Genomic DNA, 23,091 nt, shown 5'->3' with positions numbered 1-23,091 from the left:
GAATCTGAGGAAAACAAAAAAATTTTTGGCACCTATGTCAGCATTCGTGCTAACACAAAAAGTGAGTTCAATAAGTCCCTGAAAAGTAGAAACAAAATTTTCCAACCATTGTTTTTGTTAGGGAAAAAAAACCACCTGTCTCCTAAAAAAACTTTAGCTGGCGAAATTTTTTTCCAGATTTGTCAAGCTCTGACATACACCAATCCTTACATTGTCCCATAAAAAGAAAACCAGTGGATTTAGGTCTGGTGACTGAGGAGGCTAAAACACAGGTCCACCATGTCCAATCCACTCTCTGGGATATCTAGCATTCAGGACATATTGGTCGGCTGTGTGCTGGGGCTCCATGTGGTAAACAGGTGCTGCTTCTCAAGCAGAGCAGAAATGAGGACTCAGACACGTTTCCAAACTTTGCTTTTCTGACACTCTGAGTGGAGTGGATTGTGACTACAGGTTCTATTGTAAATATTGTTTGCCTCGATGGCAAATCATGCCGTCAATTTCTTTCCAGACAGTTTACAAACACACTGTCCTTTTCTTGAGTGTCCTGTTAGGATAGGTCGAGTACAGCTTGAGTATACCATGTCCTCCAGATCAGAACCTCTTTTATCAATAAACTTACAGGGCTTGCGAAAATGAAACTACTCGTTCTTTCAGAAGTTCCACTCTCAGAACTTAGATTATTCAATCTGATATAGCTATGGAAGTATACATATAGTGAAGAAATTCAATTGATCCACATTTGTGGTGGCCAATACAGGCACATGTCCCAAGTAAAAAATCACACAGGATTGGTTTCGCTGTTTACTGTACGCATAGTTTCTACGGACAGCTGCAATAAACTACAGAGCTACAGGAGACACTCTGAATACTATGGAAATCGCAGTTGAAAAAAAAGTTTCTTGAGGTGTTTTACTTATTTTTTAAAAATTTCATTGATCTTTACCATTAAGATGAATTTGTATACACATGTGAGAGAGTTCAAGTGAAGACAAATCCAGAGCCGATCTGTTTTGTTTGTGCGCTGAAGGCAATCTATAAAGCCGCTCTACCCGATGCCCAAACACCAGCTTTCTGTCAAAATCGCCCCATAGTCTGTAGGCTAAAAACAGGTTCTTTAGTAGTTCAGTGCAGCAGGTTCGGACCCTGCTTCATTTGCACAGTCGAGCCCTTGGAACTTGTGTCTGAAAGAATGTTTCTTCGTAGGTGCTCTGATACGAAGAAAACGGTGGGGTTGCTAGATGTCCGTATATACAACCCACAAGGGCATATGCAGTTTGGGATTGTATTGAATATTCATGAGGATTATTATTAAGGGACTTGGTGACCTCGGAAAGTTCCTTCTAGGTTCCAGTGCCAATTATGTGCTGTATTTAAGGAACTTTCAATTAAAATTAAATTTCTGAGTGATTATTTTTTATTGTACTATAGTTTTGTTGTGCTAGGGGGTACCCCTGTGTTTTTATGTTGTAAGTGTATAGCATTGTGTGTATTCAGGGGTACTGCCATCCAGATTTGGAAGTGAGAAAGTGCATTTGATTATATTATGGCAACTGCAATATCACAGGCAATCACAAAAGTGGACCTACAACCAAGAAATACTACTTACAAGTAACTGTACACGTACCTCAGAGGAATTCTCAATGTATTTCAATTACATATTTATGATGTCTCACAGGGGGTGTGGGTGTTCAAAACGCTACCATTTATCTTTCAAACAGTTGAAGTGGCAGATGCCCTGCTTTTTTTTTTTTGCTTGAATCATGGTTTAGATCTACCACCTGAGTCTTTGTGGAGAGGTTGTTTTCTAACCCTTTCTGTGGCATTAGAAGCCACTAAATCTCCAGTAAAGTAGGTTTTCAACAAACAAGTGCGGAGATAGACTTGAGTCTGTGGGGGGGGGGAGGACTGATGATGTCCATTCATATACAGGATGATTCAGAAAAGATGGGGAAAATGTTAAGAGGTGATAGTACACACCAATACAAACAATTGTCACCAAAGAATGCATGGTCTAACATGAAACACTAGCGTGTTTCGAAACAGCTGCTCTGCAAACATTAAAATGGCATTCCTGTTGAAATTTATCGGGAGATAAAGAACACCATGCATGCAAATGTAACCTGGGGAAGAAGAAACTACGCAAATCTGCATCACAGTGAATACTAAAGTGCGCCATTATCCCAGACATTATAACTGTTAGAAAGGTTGTACGTTGGAATAATTTCACAGGCCTGGCACCTGTGCCTTTCATTCACTGTGATGCAGATTTGCAAACAGTTTCTTTCCCAGATTACATTTGAATGCATGGTATTCTTTTTCTCCCGATAAATTTCAACAGGAATGCTGTTTCAACGTTTTGCAGAGCAGCTGTTTCATGTTAGTCCATGCATTCTTTGTATTGGTGTGTACTATCAACTCTTAAAGTTTTCCCTTTCTTTTCTGAATCGCACCCTATATACATTAGATCAGTCAACTCCACCTTTGGTGCTGGGGGCCATGCCTCCCCAGTTTTGGGAAAAGTATTTCATTGAAAAATCAACTTTACAAAATACTTGGGTCTGTCAATGCTCAAATGAGAAACTTTTATGGAGGCAAGATTTCTCGACGATGCAGCCAAGAGGGTTAATGTCAGATAGGCTTGAGTTTAAAAATCGCAGAACGGAATTGAAGCCATAAAAGAAGTAGCTTTGCCTAAGGCCAAGATTACACTATAAAAGTTTGACAAAAGTCCTTTTATAAAACTTGAAAAATACAGCCAAAGTCACTAGTCGCATTTTCTAGAATGTAACCTTATTGGTTGAATTTTCAAGTTTTATAAAAGAACTTTTATAGTGTAATCCTGGCCTTATTCAAGGTGCAGGATGCCTTCATCTACACATAGTGGGATCCCCTAAAAGCACCTGCATTAAAATATTAAAACTAAGAAACTGCACGTATAAAAGAAAAATGTGCCATCTGTAGGATAGGTTTCCAACTAGAGTTCTGCACGATCAACCGCCGGGAATCCTTAAAAATCCCAAAAAACTTTCTCGTTACTAATACAGTAAAACCCCTCTTTTACAGTCAAATAATGATTTCCTAGTGTGTAATAAAAGTGTACATTTTCGACCAATTATTTTAGTTATCATGTAAATTTTCAATCATCTGTACAGGCATCACAGCCTCTGGATGATAAATGTGTTTCAAAAACTAATCTAAATCTCTGTATGTTGAGAATGAATAAATTTGATTGATCCCTCTTTTATAAATTTTTTGTCCCGCCAGTGTTCGTAAAAGAGATTTTACTGTACTTGCAAAGCTGTTCTTTATTTTAATTTTAACGAGGTAGGGTTTAAAAAATCCAACTGCTCTCTTGGATGACTAAACAACTTAGAAACAGTAACATTAAATTTTTTCACATCAAATTTTTGAACTAGAAGTTCTTGAATATCCTTTTCCGTTTCACCAGAAAACTTTCAGAAAGTTCTAAAAACATTTTGGAAATTTTCATCCACTAGACGCGAGGATTCTTGAATTGCAGAACTTATGCATACTTTACAAGACACCCAGGGCCATCTTAACACACGAGTCCTGCCTGGGCACAGCATGCGGACCTCATTTGCATAGGTGCTTCCACGATATGATTTATGACAATAGATATCTAAATTAAAAGGTGGCCCATGTGAAAGCGAGAGGTCATGTGTACAGTGACCATTGACAAAGCACAGATAACAGACGTCAATTGATGAAGGGGGTTTGATCTGGATGACACGATAATTCAGTCTGTAGAGATGCAGGCGGTGAAGTGAACTCTTTGATCACATAAAAAACTTCATGAATAACAGAAGCATTTATTTAATTGAATTTCCCACAGACTTGTGGTCTCTGCAATCACATTACCAAGAGAAAACATCAATAGATGCTGTTGAGATGACACTAGGGAAATTTTTAATATTTATCAAAAAAATAAATGATTTTCGTAGAACACTATCCCATCATCAAGGGTTCCAAGGAAACAGCCTCAAACTATCAAAGGTTCTGCTAGTTTTATGTTGAAAACCCTTATGTACAGAGCAGTTGGCAGGATTTGTGACCAAGCAGTAGCATATTTACAGGGGGGGGTCCACGGCAGCAAATTTAAGGAATGAGTGGCAAAGAGAGTTCGAATAGGAGTAGGCCAGTAAAAATTGTATGAACCTCAATAAATTCTTATCTACCCAGACAGAAAGAGACTAGGTCAGTGAGTGGCCTTGACCTAGAGTTTGAAAGCATATCAGTCATCTAGAGTGTGTGCAAGCATGCGAGTAACTTAGTCACAGCTGTATTAGCAAGAGGGGGGAAGGCCAAGTGGGTTACAGCACAGTGTAGAAAATTAGGACTAGAATAGGGTAAGGGCGGAAAAACCATAAACACGCCTGTGACCAAGTGTAAAAATTTGTGTCTACAAGCAAAAACCAACCATGTGTACAGTCATCATTGACAAAGCACAGATAAGACGTTAATTGATGAAGGGGTTTGATCTGGATGACACGATAATTCAGTCTGTAGAGATGCAGGCAGTGAAGTGAACTCTTTGATCACATAAAAAACTTCATGAATAACAGAAGCATTTATTTAATTGAATTTCCCACAGACTTGTGGTCTCTGCAACCACGTTATTAAGAGAAAACATCAATCATAAAATCAGATCATACTGTCAACGCATGTTTATGACCTAGGAAACTGCCTGTTATCAGTACTTTTAACTCTAACTCTTGATAAAGTATGGATATATCTGTCTCTCCCTCGGAAATGTTACTTAGAGGGAATTACACTACAAAATCGCACCTTCTTTCAGACATAGTCACATTGATTGAATCTTCTAAAAATACAAGATATGCATCCTTTGTATACATAACTGCACATTACTAGCGCAAAAAAGAAAAGCACTCTAATCTCACTCTCTTGTAATAAGACTCAAAGGTTCGAATCTCAATAACGCATAAAAGTTTTAATATATCACATGTTAATATAGTATTCTATTCGAGAAGAAAAAAAGCACAACAAAAAATTATTTTTCGATTAGCTAATTAATGATTTCATTTTTTAGGTGAATACGAGAGGTGGAAAAAAAATTAGCATAACAAGAAATGTTTTGAATGAAATCTATGCATGTCACGAGATGTTTCTTGGGTTCCTTTTTTGTACAGCGTTATTACGTGTGTAATGCTCAGTGTGGAAAATAAAAACATATATATAACAAGTTGTTTTTCTTTTGTTTCCATAGCTATACCACAGTCAACTCAATCCAATGTGTTGAGTCTGCCATAGCCATGCACTGAACTACACTTAATCTGCCAAACAAAAAGGTGGTGATAGACAAGCCCAAGAAGAACATGAAACACCATAGCAACCCTATCTGTTTTCGAGTTATGGTCGAAAATGAATTATAGAAAGGAAATCTGTAAAAAAAACCCCCAAATTTGTGAATTTTCTTAGAGACCTACACGCAAACTAAGCACATAATTAGAAAAGAGCAGAAAAAAATCTTGTAAGGTGACACCATTAAATCCAGATATGGTGATAAAAATGGTAAGCTAAAAGCACAAAGATTTTAAAAAAATTGATGCGATGCCTAAATTTTTCATCTTTAATTTTGCAAATACCTTTCTAGCTACAACCAATAAAATTCACCAAAAAACTTGCCCACTGCACCAGCTTCTGAAAGAGCCTAAAAATAAACCATATTGGTGTTTTGGTTTAGGAGAAATTCTGCCTTTTATTTACAATACATCACTAAATCTGCATTCGTGGAAGTAGATATTTGGAATTGGCGGATACAGATTTTAATGGAAATTTTTGATTTTTCAGAAAAAATCCTGTAAGGTGACATTTCCTCTATCTACAGCATATATGATGGCGACCTTCAAGCACTTAGCTTTTCACTTCACCAATCTATCACCAAAACAGAGTTCACGCAATTTCATAAAAATATTTCAATTTTTCCCGTCAAATTTTCAAAAAATTGATAAAATTAATAAATTAATTACAATATCAGTATCTATAGTTTTTTGCAATACTTTATGGAGTATCAATATTTATGATGTTAGCGGAATTCTCATCTATCTTTTTTCCCAATCAGATGACAATTGTGACGACTTTCCAAGTTTTAAAACACAAAAATGGGCCATTTTCCTTGAATTTTTTAATAAAAATGTTTTTCCCTGACCTGTACGAACCCCGCAAAATCTACAATGTCAACTTTGACTAACGCAGAAGTACAGAATTGCAAACAAAAGGCTACATTTCACCTGAACTAAAACATACATACGGTTTATTGTAGGCTCTTTTAAAGCTGGTAAATTTCCCCAATTGTAAGTAGAAGGGTGCTTGCAGAATTAGCAAATTAAAAATTCTGGCCTTTGCCAATCTTCCAGTAGCTTCCCATTATATCTACATATTTCAATGAGATTGATGTCACCTTATAGGATTTTTTCTGCTTTTTCCAAATATGTGCTTAGTTTGCTGTGTAAATTTTGGTTTTTTGATCAGATACATTTTTCTACCATAATCCATTACTCAAGAACATTGAGATAGGATGGTTGGAAGTGCGTTTTATGTTCCACTTGAACTCGCCTGTCACTCATTTTCGTTCAGCAGATTATTTGCAGTTCATCCTGTATATTATAACCACTATTTACATATTTTTACAGGACAAAACATTTGGAAATTATAAGAAATAAGTAACCAGTTAAGATATATAAGGAAACTGGAGCCTCATTGTGTTCAAGTTGACTTCAAAACACTTATTCTATTTTTGTTCTACGTTTAGTCCATAAAGAGTGCTTATGTTAGTCTTGAAATTACAGAAATGAATGCAAAAAGAAAGGATTTCCAAAATAAAATTGCCATCGCCAGAAAGTTTGGAATTTGTCGAGCATGGCAAAATTAAAGAGGATTGGTTAAAGAACAGAAGCTTTATCAGAAAATAGAAGAAAAAGTCTAATTTGGATGGTGTTTTAAATGTGGGGCAACCTTTTCTCACTGTCCATTTTTTGATTTGGCTCAACATAGAAAATAAGCATGCAAAATCTTCCTACACTGCATCAAAATCAGTGTGAACTTTCTTTATTGTCTAGCACAACAGAAACCTGTCTTGAACAGGAATTAAAATTTAGCCCCTCCCCTGGTGATTAAAACATTAATGAGTGTACATCTTCATAAAACAAAAACCGGCAAAAAAATGGAATATTATTTAAGCCTCTTGACATTATGTTTCATACAGGTTCCAGTGCACTAGAACTTCATTATCATCAGAGCTGACATATGTCACTAAAATAAGAAAAAGACGGAAGAATATGGAGACAAGAACATCTGGTGTGGTCTGAAAATGTTTATTACAAAAAACAACTTTATACCGTTATAAATATGAACATATCTACTGCTGCTCAGTTGGCATATTCCTGATGATATCTGAATCGCCTGAAAAGTAGAGAAGACTTTCCATTAACATAAGAGATTGAAAGAAGAAAAAAAACTTCAGTTACTTAAAATATATCAGTTATAGAAAATATATCTAGTTTTGATGAAGTGCTGTTGCGCACTCTTAAAAACATTCTACCACCTTTGCTATTGCAATTCGACTGCTCATTCTGACCAAAACGTTTTTTAGGCATCTTATATAACACCTCTTAAAGTTTGTTCCATGAATTGAAAACTGCCCCATGTTAATCACTAACTGAAAATAGACAAAAATGGAATTGACACTGGCAGGCAAAACCAGTAAAGTCTCGATAATTCCAGGATCTGAATAATCAGAGATATGGTAGAATTTTTTAAAATTCTGTCTCAAAGAGCTTTACATACAGTCGAATCCTGTTTTAACGAATACCATTATAATGAAAATCTTGGTTTAACAAACACTTTTTCTAACCCCCCCCCCAGATAAGTTTCCATGGGAACAATATAAAAACTTAGAATTCCTTTATAACGAAGTGATTTCTCTGGTCTTCTTGGAGGTTGTTATAACGGTATTCGAGAGTATTTCTTTTGTTCGATTTTTTCAATGAATGTAATTCTAGTTTTAAGAGGGTCTTGATCCCTAGGCTGGGGTCTTCTGTGGATCTATCACCCTCCAGAATTTTCCAGTGGCTCTTCTATAGTAAATTTATAACGTTTAAAAAGAACCATTAATACCAAAATGCTAGGGATACGAGAGCCTGTGTCAGCCTACCTTATAAAGCGTTACATTGGTATTGACAGGTACAATCTTGAACTAAGCCAGTGGTTCTCGAAGTGTGCATTGTGACTTTTCGGACAGTGGCGAGAGTTGATGTGGGGAAGGGGGGGGGGGGGGGGTCATTCAACCGCGGATACACCACAGACCATACACCAGATATTTCAGCCATGCCAACAGGCCACTAAGTTATTCTACACATGATATCAAAGAGCTGAGCTCAGTGGGCCACAAGTATCTCAGGAGCCATGCGATGAAGACCATCTGGTGTAGCAATTTATGCTGGTTCAGTGCAGAAAAACAATGATAAAGCTAAAGGACGCCGCAGGTGGGAAAAGTTTGAGAACCACTGAACTAGGCTATTGAATTAAAAACAAAATAGATGAAAGAGACTTACATATTCATACTTGTTAAAGTCCCGACCACCTGCAAAAGCAGATTTAATTTTTTTTTTTTGGATAAACAGTTTTCAGTAATCAACTGGGTTGGATGAATGCCAGAAAAACTTTTCAGGTTTTGACATTTTCATGGCATATCGACTCGCTCATATTGGCAGATAGGCTGCTATAAATTCCAAGCATTTTGTGCTGCTCTCAGCCTGCAATTTAGTAACTACAAGAAAAAAATTTTAGGCTCCAATACCAATTTTTCAGTTGCCATGGCAAAACAGGTTTGCCTAGCCCTGGTAATAAGGCCTAGGCCCCCCCCCCCACCCATTCACCTTGGATTATCGAAAGAGTACTGTAAATTTTTTTTTTTTGTCAAATTAAATGTTTGCACATTGTAACTTGCAGTAGCTCTTTATTTCCCACCATTGGCGATCTTTTCAAGACTTTTAGATACAGATGGCAACTTTACTTGCGTTTGACAACCTTTTATACGATGATTGGGATATCCCACATGGATCCTGATTTCCTGTAGTATAGTTCACTTAGGTGTTTATCATGTTATATGAATTCATACTTTTCCTACCAGAACACATTTCACAGGTGAGATTGAATCCGTTTGGCCTGCGGGCCGGAAGTTGTGCACCCTGCTCTAAGTCATGTTTCATTGAATCGCTATCTGAACCTGAATTAAGAAATTGCACCTCGCTGCTCCTTGATGTTCTGTTATGCTTTTGCAACCATGATCATTGACATAAAGCAGCTTCCCCAGTGTGAACATCGCAATCTCTCAAAGAGACTAAACAATTAGATTTTTGCACACCAATGAAATTATCCACAAGGTAGTAATTCACACCCAGACCTGTCAACTTTTGGACTCTAGAGATGTAGAGATTCCCCCGGCAGGGAGAGCCCTTCCAGCCAATATAAAAAAGGTTTTGATAAATTTTTTTTTCCGCACAAAACAGCAACCTGAAGCGTCAATTAGTTGGTTTATAAAAATTCATTTAAATTCACAGGACAGCCTGTACCCATGAACACGATTCAGACCTTTTTTTTTCTAACTAGGGTAATTCGACACTAACTTGGACTGATGATCCAACTGTACCCCCCATGGGAAAAACTTTCCAGCCCAACAGTATGAGCTGCCACCATCACTTTTTTGAAGTGACAAATGAAAAGTAAATAGGCACAAAAGACTACAGTACCATTAATACATTTCACGATATTCATATAATAAATTTACCTGGATCGGTTATGCTGAGAGCGCACACCCTGAAGTACTTCCCACAGGCCGTTCCCAATTCTATGTTGTTGCCAGAATAATGGTGGACTCCAGTCTTTGCCAACATAGCATAATATTCAATTTCGCTCTTCCTGTTTCACACGAAATAAAAAAAATAAATCAGAACAATTACAGCAACATCTTATACAGCTACTGGCATCACGTGATACACATACAGACGTTAGTAAACTGAAGAATTTCAGTTTTCCACGCAACTACTAATTTTTTAAAAATAGCATCAATATCCACACCCCCTCCCATTCTCACATTGTTTTGCTAAAATTAATGTTACAGGAAAAGGGAAATTTTTAGTATTTCTTCGGGGCATAAATGCATTTTTCTAGAAGCGTTCTCATCATGAAAATCCTAGCCCCAGTGATTGTGTAATAATCATCACCAGCAACAGCCGTCTGGATGACGGGGAAATGACAAACAATGTATATGCTATGTGTGTTTTTTTGATTTAAATAAAGTGATAATACAACATGGTGGCAGCGATGAAAGGCCATAACAACAAAGTAGAAGTCGCAGATTTACATTATGGGTGAACAAGCCAAGGATATTTACACTTCTTTCAAGTTGACCTCAGACTTGGACTCATAAAGGAATACTGTTCCATCTGAAGTAACATTGCCAAGACGAGTACCTATACTTCTTTTGAAAAGGATGGTCGAACAAAAAGTCTTAACTCCAGTCTGAGCAAATGGAGTGGTGCTCTCCTGTCATCATAGGAGAAGTAGTATGGATAACTGACCGAAGAGCTATTGGTGTAGTGCTAAAAGACTTCATTCCCAAGATCGGGTGACATGCCATTTTAGACCCTTTCAGAAAGTTGTCAACTGTGGTACCTCGGAAATGTTTATTTTTGCTGTGCTTGCTTGCTTCAACTAGATTATACTGCCTTTGGTATATCGTGTTTATATTTTTATATGTTATATACTATATTTTACAATATGGTATATCGGTATGGGGCGGTGATTATGACTCAAATATAAATATAATAAGAAACACTCTGAGAAAAGTTGTGAATAATATATCTGAAAAAATAAATATAATCCAAGACTGTCACAATGATTATAGATTTAACATCAATAAACTCTATCTCTACAAAATATTATTCTTTATTCAGAAAAATCCCGATTGGTTCAGAATTAAACACCAGCAGAGACAAACAAGACAACACGGAATTCAATACGCCATAATTAAACCAAACAAAACCATAATACAAAAACAATTCATATACATAGCACCTAAAGAATATAATAGATTGAATAACGAAATAAAGGCGGAAAAATCACTGCACAAATTCAGAAAACTACTCATAAACAAAATCAACACAATTGAATATTAATCCCATATACATGCATCTTTTTCTTCTCTCTTTACGAATGTAATGTGAGGACAATATTATATTTTAATTATATACACCATTGGTCTGTTGTCAACCCCAATATATACTACAGTATCAATATGCCCTGGACGGATTATGTAATCCCTTGGGCTAATATATAAATGGTAATATATATGTTTTTTTTTTGTATATTGCGTCTGTATTATATGTTGTAATATGTGTGTGTGTGTGTAATAAATTTCAAATTTCCTTCCTTCCTTTTGTCTGCTAGGGCTTTATATCCTGCTTAGTGAAATAATATTCCATGTTTCCAGTTATGGTGAAAACAGTTGATATTTTCAGGTCCAGGACCCTTTATGGTTGCAGGAGATGAGTAATGAGATTTAAATTGAAGTGGCTATTTATCCATAGTTAAATTTGATTTGACTCCACTAAGACTGTTCGATTCTAGATACGGTTAAATATACAGTTTATGGAACAGCTGTCGTATGGTCCGCCACTTGGCGATTATTTGGCGCCACACATGTCTGATGGCCCTACGAAGAGTCGCCAAGGTCGTCAGACACTACGGACGCCGAAAAAAAAACATCAGCGTGCAAAACGTAATAGAAACCACCAAGCATAAAAATAGAGAAAAATATCAGTTAAAAAAAATTACACCTGGCCCATTTTTTTAATAATAAAAAGATCGGGGCATAAGGAATTCCGGGCATAAATATTCTATGCATTAAAACTAAAACCCGGACCCTTTTTTTTAAATAAACGGATCTGGGCATGTTGAATAAATAAATAAATATTCTATGCATTAAAACTAAAACCCGGACCCTTTTTTTTAAATAAACGGATCCGGGCATGTTGAATAAGTAAATATTTATGCATTAAAATTAAAACCCGGACCCTTTTCTTTAAGTAAACGGATCCGGGCATGAAAAATTCTTTAGGTTCATTTTAAATAATAAACCGATAAAACAGAAGGCATGGCAATGGGTGAATAACTAATAAATACAATGAAATAATAAAATGGTATGATACAACCTGAGCAGTAGATAATCCAAATAACTAGAGCTACAGAAGGGAGGAATAATAATGAGGGAGAGAGAGAGACGCGCTGGGAATGGAACAACGGCTGCTTAGAATTTTTGAAAAAACGCGGTGAACAAAAGAAAAATCCTGTTTGTTGAAGCCAGCGCCATCTAGTATCACCCAACGAAACCGGAAAAGTGTTAAAAAATACGGCAACCCAGAGAAGCATTATGACGGTCTTGGCGACTTATCGCGAGAAAAAAGTCGCCAAAGTCGTGGCGGACCATACTGCATCTGTTCCCAGTTTATTAATTAGAAGAAACACGGGTACGTTAACATATATATACGAAACAAGAATACACGGACACAGTAAAAAGACATCTTGACTCTGAAAGAAACCAAAGCCTTCTCTCTCAAACCGCGGAAGAGAGGCAAAGAAAAATTTGCACACACATAACAAGGTGTTGGCAGATTTATGACATTCGAAACCAACACCTAGCACTCTTGCAGACAGCATCGCCACAACTTATCGGCCAGAGGGGCAAAGCGACGTCCGAGCCTAAACTAAGTTCGGCCTACAGGTGTAAATACTAATAAAGTAGTTGGAAACTTTTTAATTTGTCTGCATATATATGCGGATATATATATCTGCAACATACATTGTATCATGGCATTAAATTTTTTTATTAATATTCAGTGAGGAGTCATGACAAAAGCAAAATCACATCTATGGTTACAGCTGTTACAATTTTACTACGTTCCCTCCTATGTCTTATTTACATATTCGCATGCACCTATGTTAGCGATTGGACGAAACATTTTCTGTGCTAATGCATTGTTGAACTATGTGTCATTTCACTTCCATCGCACGTTGTTGCAGGATATTCTGCTTACAGTCGCATTTAGGCACAGATTTAAAAAAAAAAAAAACTCTTGATGGTGTTAATTAACTTCTGTTAGGCCAAGGCCTAGTAACTTGTTTGTAGCTTCAAACCCAGCAGAATTTATTTTTCTTTATATTTTGATTATTTTAATTTCTTATTTTCGTGACTTAATAAAAAAATTTGGTAGTACGAGTTTACCTCCCATTGAATTCCGTGTGGATTATTTAAATTTATAACGCACATTTCGTATTATTTCACATGCCCTAAGGATTCGTATTTCTAATGTGGATAATTGTTGTGCAGTGGAGGATGGGGGAAAGCAAACACTGGCGAGTTGGTAAAAGAAGTTTTTTATTTCCCTTTCTCCTTCTTTGCAGGGGTTACAGTACATCTGGCACTTCTTGGCGCCAGAGAAGGGTGCTTATACTGATTTTTCACTGTGAAAATGCTATTTGAGTCAAATTTCATAAACGCTGTTAATTGGTGTAGGCCCTGGAATGTTACCCAGATATCGAAAATATTTCTTACAATATGTAACAAAAAAATGAAATAAGAATTTACTTCAAGGGAGGTGTGTTGTTGGCAATAATGACGAGCTTAGCTTTTCCTTGACGCAAAGCTTTCAAGGTCTGCTTGTTGCCCAAGACGTACTTGCCAGACTTCATCACCAGGGCCAACCTCGAGTTGATACTCTCCAAGGCCTTTTTCTATAGATCAGTGAAAAAAAAAAAAGATATAAACACTAAAACAGAAAATTTTCGAAATTAACCCACAACAATTACAAGAGATCTTTGATAAATGATAAGAGGGACTGCTATAATTCATAACTGATCAGATGTCTCGCATACCAAGAATTTTGTTCCATAAATCGATCTGGGTTTAAATAAAGCCCGGACCGTTGTTTAAATAATAAAGCGATCAGGATATAAATAAAATAAGGGCACTGTTTAAATAAAGGAAAAAAAAAGAAGAGAACAATACAACCTGACCAGCGACAGAAATGTAATCCAAACACTCGGCACAACCGATAACAAGCACAAACGACAAAATGGCTGTACAACTGTTTGAAAAGACGCGCTACAACAACTAACGCCGCCTGGCAGAATTTTCCAGAACAACACCGAACCAGAGTGCGCCAACGATGGCAACTTATCGCCGGAAAAAGTCGCCAATTTGACGTGTCCCTTATACTAGAGCTGTTCCATTTTAAATAATAAACCGATAAGACAGGAGGCATGGCAATGGATGAATAAGTAATAAATAGAACGAATTAATAAAACGGTATGATACAACCCGACCAGATAATCCAAATGAATTGAGCTACAGAAGGGAGGAATAATAATCCAAGAGACAGACGCGCTGGAAATGGAACAACGGCTGCTTCGAATTTTTGAAAAAATGCGGTGAACAAAAGAAAAATCCTGTTCGGCGAAGTCAGCGCCATCTAGTATCACCCAGCAAAAACTGAAAAGATATTAAAAAATATGGCAACCCAAAGCGCCATTATGACGGTCTTGGCGACTTATTGCGAGAAAAAAGTCGCCAAAGTCATGACGGACCATACTGCATCTGTTCCCACTCCATGAAGTTCCGAGAGTATTGTAGGGTGCACAGCCTTTCCAGTCCACAGGTCAGATATGCAGTGTTTCTATTGCTCATGGAGCCAGAAAATTGTGTATGCAGGGTGATTATTGAACTTTCGAAATAAAAAAATAAGTTTATTTTCATGACTTATAAAGCTGCAATACACCAGCAATTTTAACAATAATTGGCAACTTCACTTGCTTATGACAATTTTTTTGGCTACAACCAACAACTTCACTAGAATTCAATAATTTCTGTGAATAACATTTTTATGAAGAAAATATTGGGTAACTATCTTGTTATATGTGTTGATAATTTTCTACCAGGAGATCTTTCAGCCAAACGAACCCGAATGGCAGGCTGCATTTTACCCATGGGCCAGAGGTTTCGCACTCTTCACCCACTTTACAGTAAGCAAATTGACTAGTATTTGCAACCAAATTAATAGCGGTCTCAGACAAAGTTGGCAAAAACCCAACCCACTTCACCACGCACACTGCAGTCATATCGCAACACAGCAATTTCCAACCAGTGGAGTTAGACGGGAAATGAACGAGCCATTCACTGGTCATACATTAAGAACTTGCTTCCAATGTTCTTTGGCTGGATCCAAACCCGTGGACTTTGACGTTAACTTTCATAGTGGATGACAAGCGTCTTACCAGCATGCCACTCCGGTGCTAACCAACCCACTTGGCGTTTATGATACTAAAGCATGAGGAAAGCAAGTTATATATGCTTTAGCCTACATAAATATAATAGACCCAGTTTGGAAAACTAATTTCAAAACTAATTCAATGAAGCAAAAGAACTGAATTTAAGATGAAGGCAAGCATGCATTTTTGGCACCCCCTCGTAATGTTAAAAGAGAGGAAAATGAAATTTGCACCCCTTCAGTTCCAGCAGACCCGCTTGCTTCTCCCTAGTTACGCCTTTGTCTGCTCCTATATATTCACACTCTCGTTTGCTCGCCAATCATTTATAACTACATACACCGTATCTGGATCTGCCCCCTTCTTACGCAATTGTTTGGAAGTGAATTATTTCACAATAGATCGAAGCTATAGAGTTGGGAGGGAAGAGTAAAAAATACCAATTGTTAAGCATTAGTGACTATGAAAACTGAAAATGTGTTTGTTGGCAGAGTTGTTCGGATAAACACGGCTCTACTGTACTATCTCAAAGGGAAAAGAAAAGCCATAGTCTTTTTCCCCTACTATTAGGGTCACAAGTGATTTGGAAATGCAAAGTAGAACGGCACTGCAATCAACTGTTAACTCTTTAACGCCCAGATAGAAAACCTGGGAGGGTCAAGAAAATACCAAGTTTTTTGTGTTCGAAATGGACTCGTCCAAATTTCGGCCACTCTACATCTCCCCACCCTTTCTCCGTGAGTTTCTATTCATGCCACCCTTTGCATTGACGTTCACCCTTTCATTTCAATGGATTTTCGGGAGATAATTTGTCTATCTATATATATATACTGAAAACACCCCTTTCCTCACAGTATTATCTCTTTGTAAAATGCATTGAGTACCATTGGTCCATTCTCAAGGAACATTCTAGTACATCAGCTTTTAAAATCCCATTGATAGGACGTTGTTGTATTTCCGGTCCCGCCTCTGACAAGAGCTTTCATCTTCTTCCTCGTTGGAGACAAAAGCCCACCAAAACATACCCATACCCCGTAGCTGGGCCGACTTGAGGCGGTTATGGGCATTAACCCACTCGGCCGATCCGGGCATTATAGAGTTAATGTGCAATTGGACACATAAGCGACCTGAAACTGTGGTGAGAGTCAATCTGAAAGTGTGCCCTCGGCTCAATCAAATAATTTGGAAATGTGCCACTGGCAATGTATGCACCTCGTCACTGAAGTTGTCTAGAAATGTGCCACAGATCTCTCGAGTCTGTGGTGAGAGTCAATCTGAAAGTGTGCCCTCGGCTCAATCAAATAATTTGGAAATGTGCCACTGGCCATGTAAGCGATGTATGCACCTCGTCACTTAAGTTGTCTAGAAATGTGCCACAGATCACTCGAGTGATCTGGAAATATGTCTCGGGTGAACTAAGTTATCTGAAACTATACCACGGGTCACTCTAGCGATCTAGAAATGTTCCGCTTAGTACATTTTCACAAAACTAGGTTCGAGGCCGCGGGCCACACGTCAAGCATGTATGCTCTTGATATACCTCAATATGTAACGCTAATGTTATTTTACGTACGGATCTTAATTATGCACATGCGATACTTAACCCTAAACGCCACGTTAACTCCGGCGGCGCCACGAGCGTGATCCAATGTTCAATCGAAACAAGAAAAATTCACGAGTTAAGAGATCAAGAATTAAGAGATTCTCGTTGGTTACCTGTTTCTTTTGCGTCACCATTTTTCAAATTGTTGAATCTACTTCGAGTGAAGATAAAATCACCACGAATATTCGGATCGCGCTCTCGAACACGGATTTTTCTTCAATACCAAGAAATGGGAATCATACAAAAACTAAGCGCTATTTTCCCACTTCTCCTCAGAGTTGCCAGATCCTTAAGAAAATTTCTAAACGAAATACTAGAACGCGTGCTGACATCTACGAGACAATACACAAACTATAGTTTGGCAAAAGGGGGGAAAAAAGGGATTACATTTCCGTCATACATTGTAGTTTGTAAGTTGTTTCCTAGATAGCAGCACAAGTTCGAATATTTTGGCTTTATATGGTTATCAGGTCCGAAAACTAGGAAAGGACTTGGACCAAACTAGTCTACACATGCACCTTAGGGACGTCACTATCTCAATTTTCACAACAGCCGGCGCCACTATTCTGACTAATAAAACCGGCCATACAAAACAAAACCGTTAAAAAAAACTATATATAACTAGGCTGACCATATTTTTTCGAGAGAAATACGGGACATTAAGATTCCAAATACGGGACACTGCCAACTATCGCCAAAAATGACGCCAAAACCAAACAAAGTTGCCAAATATTGTTGAAATTACAGAAAAATCAAAATGGTGGGAAATGAACCATTACTGCAAATTGAAGTGATTAAAATGAATTCCACGAAGAAAAACGTTCACCAAGACGAATGTGGGAGATTAATATTCTTATTTATAGTTACAAGATATACAGAAGACTGGATGTTGTGAAGATATTTATTATTTTAGATGTTAATTTTTTAAGGAAGGAAAAAACTCATCTCTGCCTCTACCGGGAGTCGAACCCGGGTCCTTCGACTCCCGGTAGAGGCAGAGATGAGTTTTTTCCTTCCTTAAAAAATTAACATCTAAAATAATAAATATCTTCACAACATCCAGTCTTCTGTATATCTTGTATTAACAAGTGGAGAGCGACATTCATGTCCTTATTTATAGTTGTAATTATCATAAAATAATTTATGAGTTGAAAAATAATGTCAATCTTTGACTTCAATAAAGAGTAAATATTCATGTGGGCTTCGTGTAAAATACGGGAAAAACCGGGACACTTTTGCCAAAAAGTCGGGACGACCAAAAAAACAGAAAATACCGGGACTATCTCGGGAAATACGGGACGTATGGTCACCCTATATATAGCAGATAAAATTATGGGAATTTCAAAGGCTATTGGTCAATGGAAAAACAAAACATTCATGTCAGTGAAAAGATACATGTTTCAAATTAAAAATTATTATTTTTTTCTAAGAAAGGAAAAAAAGAAAAATAATTGAAAAGGAGGACAAAAAAAGGGTGAATTTTCGGGTAACGCTCGAAATGACATAAAAAAGGAGGAGACGTCTAGTAACCCTAGTCAACGCATCTTATTAAAATCGCGGATAATGTTATCATTTGGATATTATTATCACTTTTGTAAAGAACGGAATAGACCAGTATCGTAACATGGGAAAACAATTCGTAAGAGCTTCAGATGAAGTTACTCATCCCCTTTCCGTCGAAAAGTTTTTTTCACGCATTCTGAAGCTAAAGTTTAACCAAAATTATTGTTTCCTCTGTAAGTTATCGTTGTCACGTTGTAAGACTACGTAGGAGTCTAGGAGGTTCTCCCGCCCTTGTTGATAAATATTTTCATACTCCGTAATCAGTCCGCTCTTTTGCACTGGCCTTCCCAACGTCTAAGGCAAATGTATAAAAAAAATAAATAAAGCCCTTGACTTTTTTGATCAGTTTCTTTCAGTTGACCAGATTCAAATTTCTTTTTTTCGAGAGACTTTCTTAAGGAATCCGTGAAGCGTATTGTACATTAAAAAATTATCGTAATTCGGGATACACATTAGATCAGGGGGTTCTCAAACTTTCTCCACTCGCGGCGTCCCTGTTTCCTATTCAATGCTTATCCGCGAGCTCCACCGGCTCCCCAGGGCAATTTAACAAAGAATATTTTCGAAAATTGTTTGTCAGGGTAATCGCTCCGCGGTGCCTCTGACAAAGGCTGGAGGCGCACAAGACTCCACGGTAAAGAGTTTGAGAACCGCTGCATTCGAACGCCTCACAATGGATGAATAAAAAAAATGCAGGATTTTATGTTAAAGCAGGGAAAAAGTCCCGTTTTAGAATTTAAAAAAAACCGATTAAATATTTTGCAACCAATTATGTAAAAAGGAAAAAAAAACAAAAGAACCAGAGTTTTCCGTTTACCACACGTCCAATTTGACCAAACGGGATGTATGGTCATCGTACTTGCAAACGGGATTTTTGTCGAATATAGTTATCATTAGATTATCATGATCAGAAAATCTCGAGTCTAGATGTGATCACATAAGCGGCGTAGACTGCAGTTACCATCCGGTTATTATTATCAGAAACGACAGAGTCACGATGTGATCGTATTAAGCGGCATGGGCTGTATCTCTCCCCTCCCCCCCACACACACACACATTTTTACATGCTTTGATTAATCGTCATTGAAATTCCCGAAATACAAGAGCCCAAGTTGCCTCCAAGAAGGGCAGATGCTATTTTAAAATAGAGTTTTCTCCATTATATTATAAAAAAGACGGTCCGAAACACACACACACACACACACACACACACCGTAACTAAAGGCGGACGGGGGGCTGTTTTAAGTGGGAATAAAGAAAGAATTTTATCGAATTTTAAAGTTGTGGGGACGAAAAAAATCCTAGTTACGGCCCTGCAAACATACACTGGCAAAATATTAATAATAAAAAAAAACCAATGCTCCCAAAATTGAAAGAAAATCCTTCTGAGGGTAGAGAAAGAAAACTTCTCGCCATGCTTCAGGCAAAGTCATAAAACTGACCAAAATCCTGGGTGCAGATACTGGAGGGGGAGGGGCAATCCGCTCCCCCAGTGCCAATGCCGTGGCTGACTGATTTAATATATATATTAATAAATATGTGAATAGGTATCATCATCATTATGCCCTCTCCCTTCAGATTTTCATATCTACACCTGTGGACCATCCTGTGCCAGCTGTTCATTATAAGCAAGGGGAGACAGTCTTTTTTGCTTTTTTAGCTGTTCAGTTGGGAAAAATTATTGTGTTGGTTGTTTTTTTTTATAGTGGCACCATCTGTTGTGGAAAGGGGAGGGCAAGTGAAATCTAGGGTGCACGCACAAGCGTCCTCCTTTCTCAGTTTTCGGATCTGTATACTCTACTTTTGCAGATGATTCAGCTGGAAATTTTCGAAGGATCTATGAGGGAGTGAACTGTCTCTGCGGTCCTCAGAAACTACTGGTCCGAAGTAACTACCGGCGGAAAACCGAAGTTAAGGACTCAATCTTTCCTCTCAACTACCAGTAGTTGAGAGGAACTACCAGTCCTTGAGGTTTACGAAATATTCATTAGAGGAGGAGAAAATTTTTGATTCCTGAAGATTCCTTTGAAGCCTGAAATTACTACTAAGATCTATGAGTTGGCAGATTGAAAATTTTCTCGCCAAATTGGACTTGTTTGAAAAGGTTCGACCGGAAGTTCTTGGCTTTGTAGGGTGGCGGTTTTTTGGGTGGGTGGCCAACAGTTTTGGTTTCGAATTTCACTCTATTTTTCTTTTGCTTAAGAACAAAGGAATTTTCATTCACTTCAGTCCCGTTGGCGGAGATACGGGGAAGGAGGATTGTCCTCCCATGCCCCCCACGACAATTCCCCGGATTTTTGCAATTTTTTTCCCGGATGGAGACACACATTGTCTTTTACTTCACCTGCACAGAATTTCGATATCTGTGTGGAATGACAAAATAAAATGCTACCTTATTATACCCATGAACAAATGACACCTTTCTTGGTTACCTTTGTCCAAAACCGATAAACGGACAAAAATGAAATCTCATCCGCAAAAAATATGCCTTCAAGAAAATATTTAAAAAATAACCTATACGGTTAAATACAAGAAACATCTATGAACTGGATTCTAAGGTGCCACCTATCAAATAAAAGCACAACTGTTATAATTTTTCGATTGAAATCAGTGACTGGTTTTTCCATTGATATGGCGCATAATAAAAAATACAATTAGATATAACATTACTAAATAATTTTGTAAGCAATGATATTTGTTAAAATATTACGTTGGCTTCGAAATTTTAACAGTTGCTGTTTGGGTGTCGGGAAATAGCATTAATAAAAATTTGCAATGTCCAAATTCTCCATGGTTTTTTGTAATTGTGAAACAATTTGATTCTGTACTGGATTCTTTTGGATGGCAGTTATTAAGATCCAAGGAGGACTTGGACATTGCAAATTTTTACTAATGCTACCACATCTAAAACGCAACTGTTAAAATTTTGAAGCAAACGTGATAATTTAATAAATATTTTATATTGCTTATAAAATATTTGTCATACCATATTTTTTATGCGGTATATCAATGAAAAACCAGCCACTGATTTCAATGGTAGATTTATATTAGTTGGGTTTTTGTTTGACAGGTGGAAGCAGATATTCCAGTTCATTGATGTTTCTTACATTTAATATAGCACTGTACCGTATAGTTATTTTCAGTATTTTTTTGAAGGCATATTTTTTGCTGATGCAATGTTATTTTTATCCATTTATCGGTTTTGGACAAAGGTAACCAAGAAAGGCACCATTTGTTCATGGTGAATAAGTTTAGAAAATATGGACGTTTAGAGTGTGAGAATGACTGAGAATACTTCCGTGTACATAGAGTTTTTTGCTGCTCAAGAAAAATAATCCCCCATACTGTGTAATAAGGTAGCATTTTATGTTATCGTTCCATACAGCATGGGTGGAGATACGGGGGGGGGGGCCCAGCGTCAAAGGTGGAGTCGACTGATCCAATTTATATATGAATTGACATCATCATCATCGTGCCCCCCACAGACTTCCAGGTCTATCTCCACCTATGCCATACAGATATCGAAATTCCGTGCACAGAGAAACAATTCAAACACCAAACATGGCCCCCCGCTCTGTCCCTTGTGGGATATAAGCAGGTCACCTTACGGCTGGGCCATGTTGGAAAAAAGGAAAGCCCCGCCAGCCACCAAGACCATCAAGACCACCGGTCGAACGCCGGCCGGCATCCCATCACCGGACCCACGCAAAGGACCAGTAAGAACACCCCGGCAGCCCAAGGTCCCGCCGGACCTACAGCAGGACGGCACCATCCGTCACTCCCCGTCCATCGGATCAACCGGGAAGAACCGTACGTCCGTTCCTCATCCAGCGCCACATATCAAACCATTACCATCATTGCACTCAATCCCTAGTTGCTGGTCAAGTAACCAGTCTATTCCTATTCTGGAGTCTCTTCACATCGAGCAGTTCCATCATCCACCTAAAACGATACCATAAAAAGAGCACAGCACGGCATAGAGTAATAAATGTTGGGGTGCACAGAGAAACAGGTCAGTGCAGGTGAAATGTGCCTCCAGTCTGGGAAAAAAAAGGATTCTTAGTACCACCAAAATAAACAATTTTATTCAGTTCAACGGGATTTTTTAAGCAGGCTATGTTTAGTATTTTTCATATTTCAAATAGATGACAGCTGGGAAAAAATGCTATCTGTTATTTGCATACTCCATATGAGAAAGCCTTGACGTAGGGTTATCATAAGTTCCTAAAGTTGGACATGAGGACGCATGTGCATGTATCGTTGGCTATGTTCCTCACATATAGTTACAGCATACGGCACTACTACAGCTCCTAACCAGCTCATGGCCCGCCGCTCTGTCTCAATGAAGAGATTTTAGCAGGTGGTCGAAGAAGACCTGGTCCACGTTGGAAGCCGTGCATGTATGTGTTGTGAACTCAACGTGAAGTCTGTTTCTGCGTAATGCTAGTTATGCATAGCGTTGCCATCTGCCGTCAATTTTTCTAACTATGAGTGAAGTGCGATGATAGAATCATTGAATCGTTGTAGGCCGGTTGCTCTCGGTGGCGAGACTTTTCAACGGG

The 23,091-nt window shown here is 37.9% G+C and overlaps 1 protein-coding gene across 1 annotated transcript; it reads right to left on the bottom strand.

Moving 5' to 3' along the window:
- Positions 1 to 7,336: 7,336 nt before the first annotated feature.
- RpL30 (ribosomal protein L30) lies at positions 7,337 to 17,223 on the bottom strand. Its single transcript, XM_089232186.1, has 4 exons — positions 17,080 to 17,223; positions 13,688 to 13,833; positions 9,830 to 9,960; positions 7,337 to 7,443 (listed from the first exon to the last, which is right to left on the bottom strand). Exons 1-4 carry the CDS (start codon positions 17,098 to 17,100, stop codon positions 7,400 to 7,402), a joined length of 342 nt encoding a protein of 113 aa, XP_089088312.1. The 5' UTR covers positions 17,101 to 17,223; the 3' UTR covers positions 7,337 to 7,399.
- Between the last annotated feature and the right edge of the window lie 5,868 nt (positions 17,224 to 23,091).

Source organism: Pholcus phalangioides, unplaced genomic scaffold, assembly GCF_987345545.1.
Source record: "Pholcus phalangioides strain wild (caught in Gottingen) unplaced genomic scaffold, Ppha-v1.0 ptg000005l_1, whole genome shotgun sequence".
Classification (NCBI taxonomy): domain Eukaryota; kingdom Metazoa; phylum Arthropoda; class Arachnida; order Araneae; family Pholcidae; genus Pholcus; species Pholcus phalangioides.
This window is presented reverse-complemented; position numbering and strand designations above follow the sequence as displayed.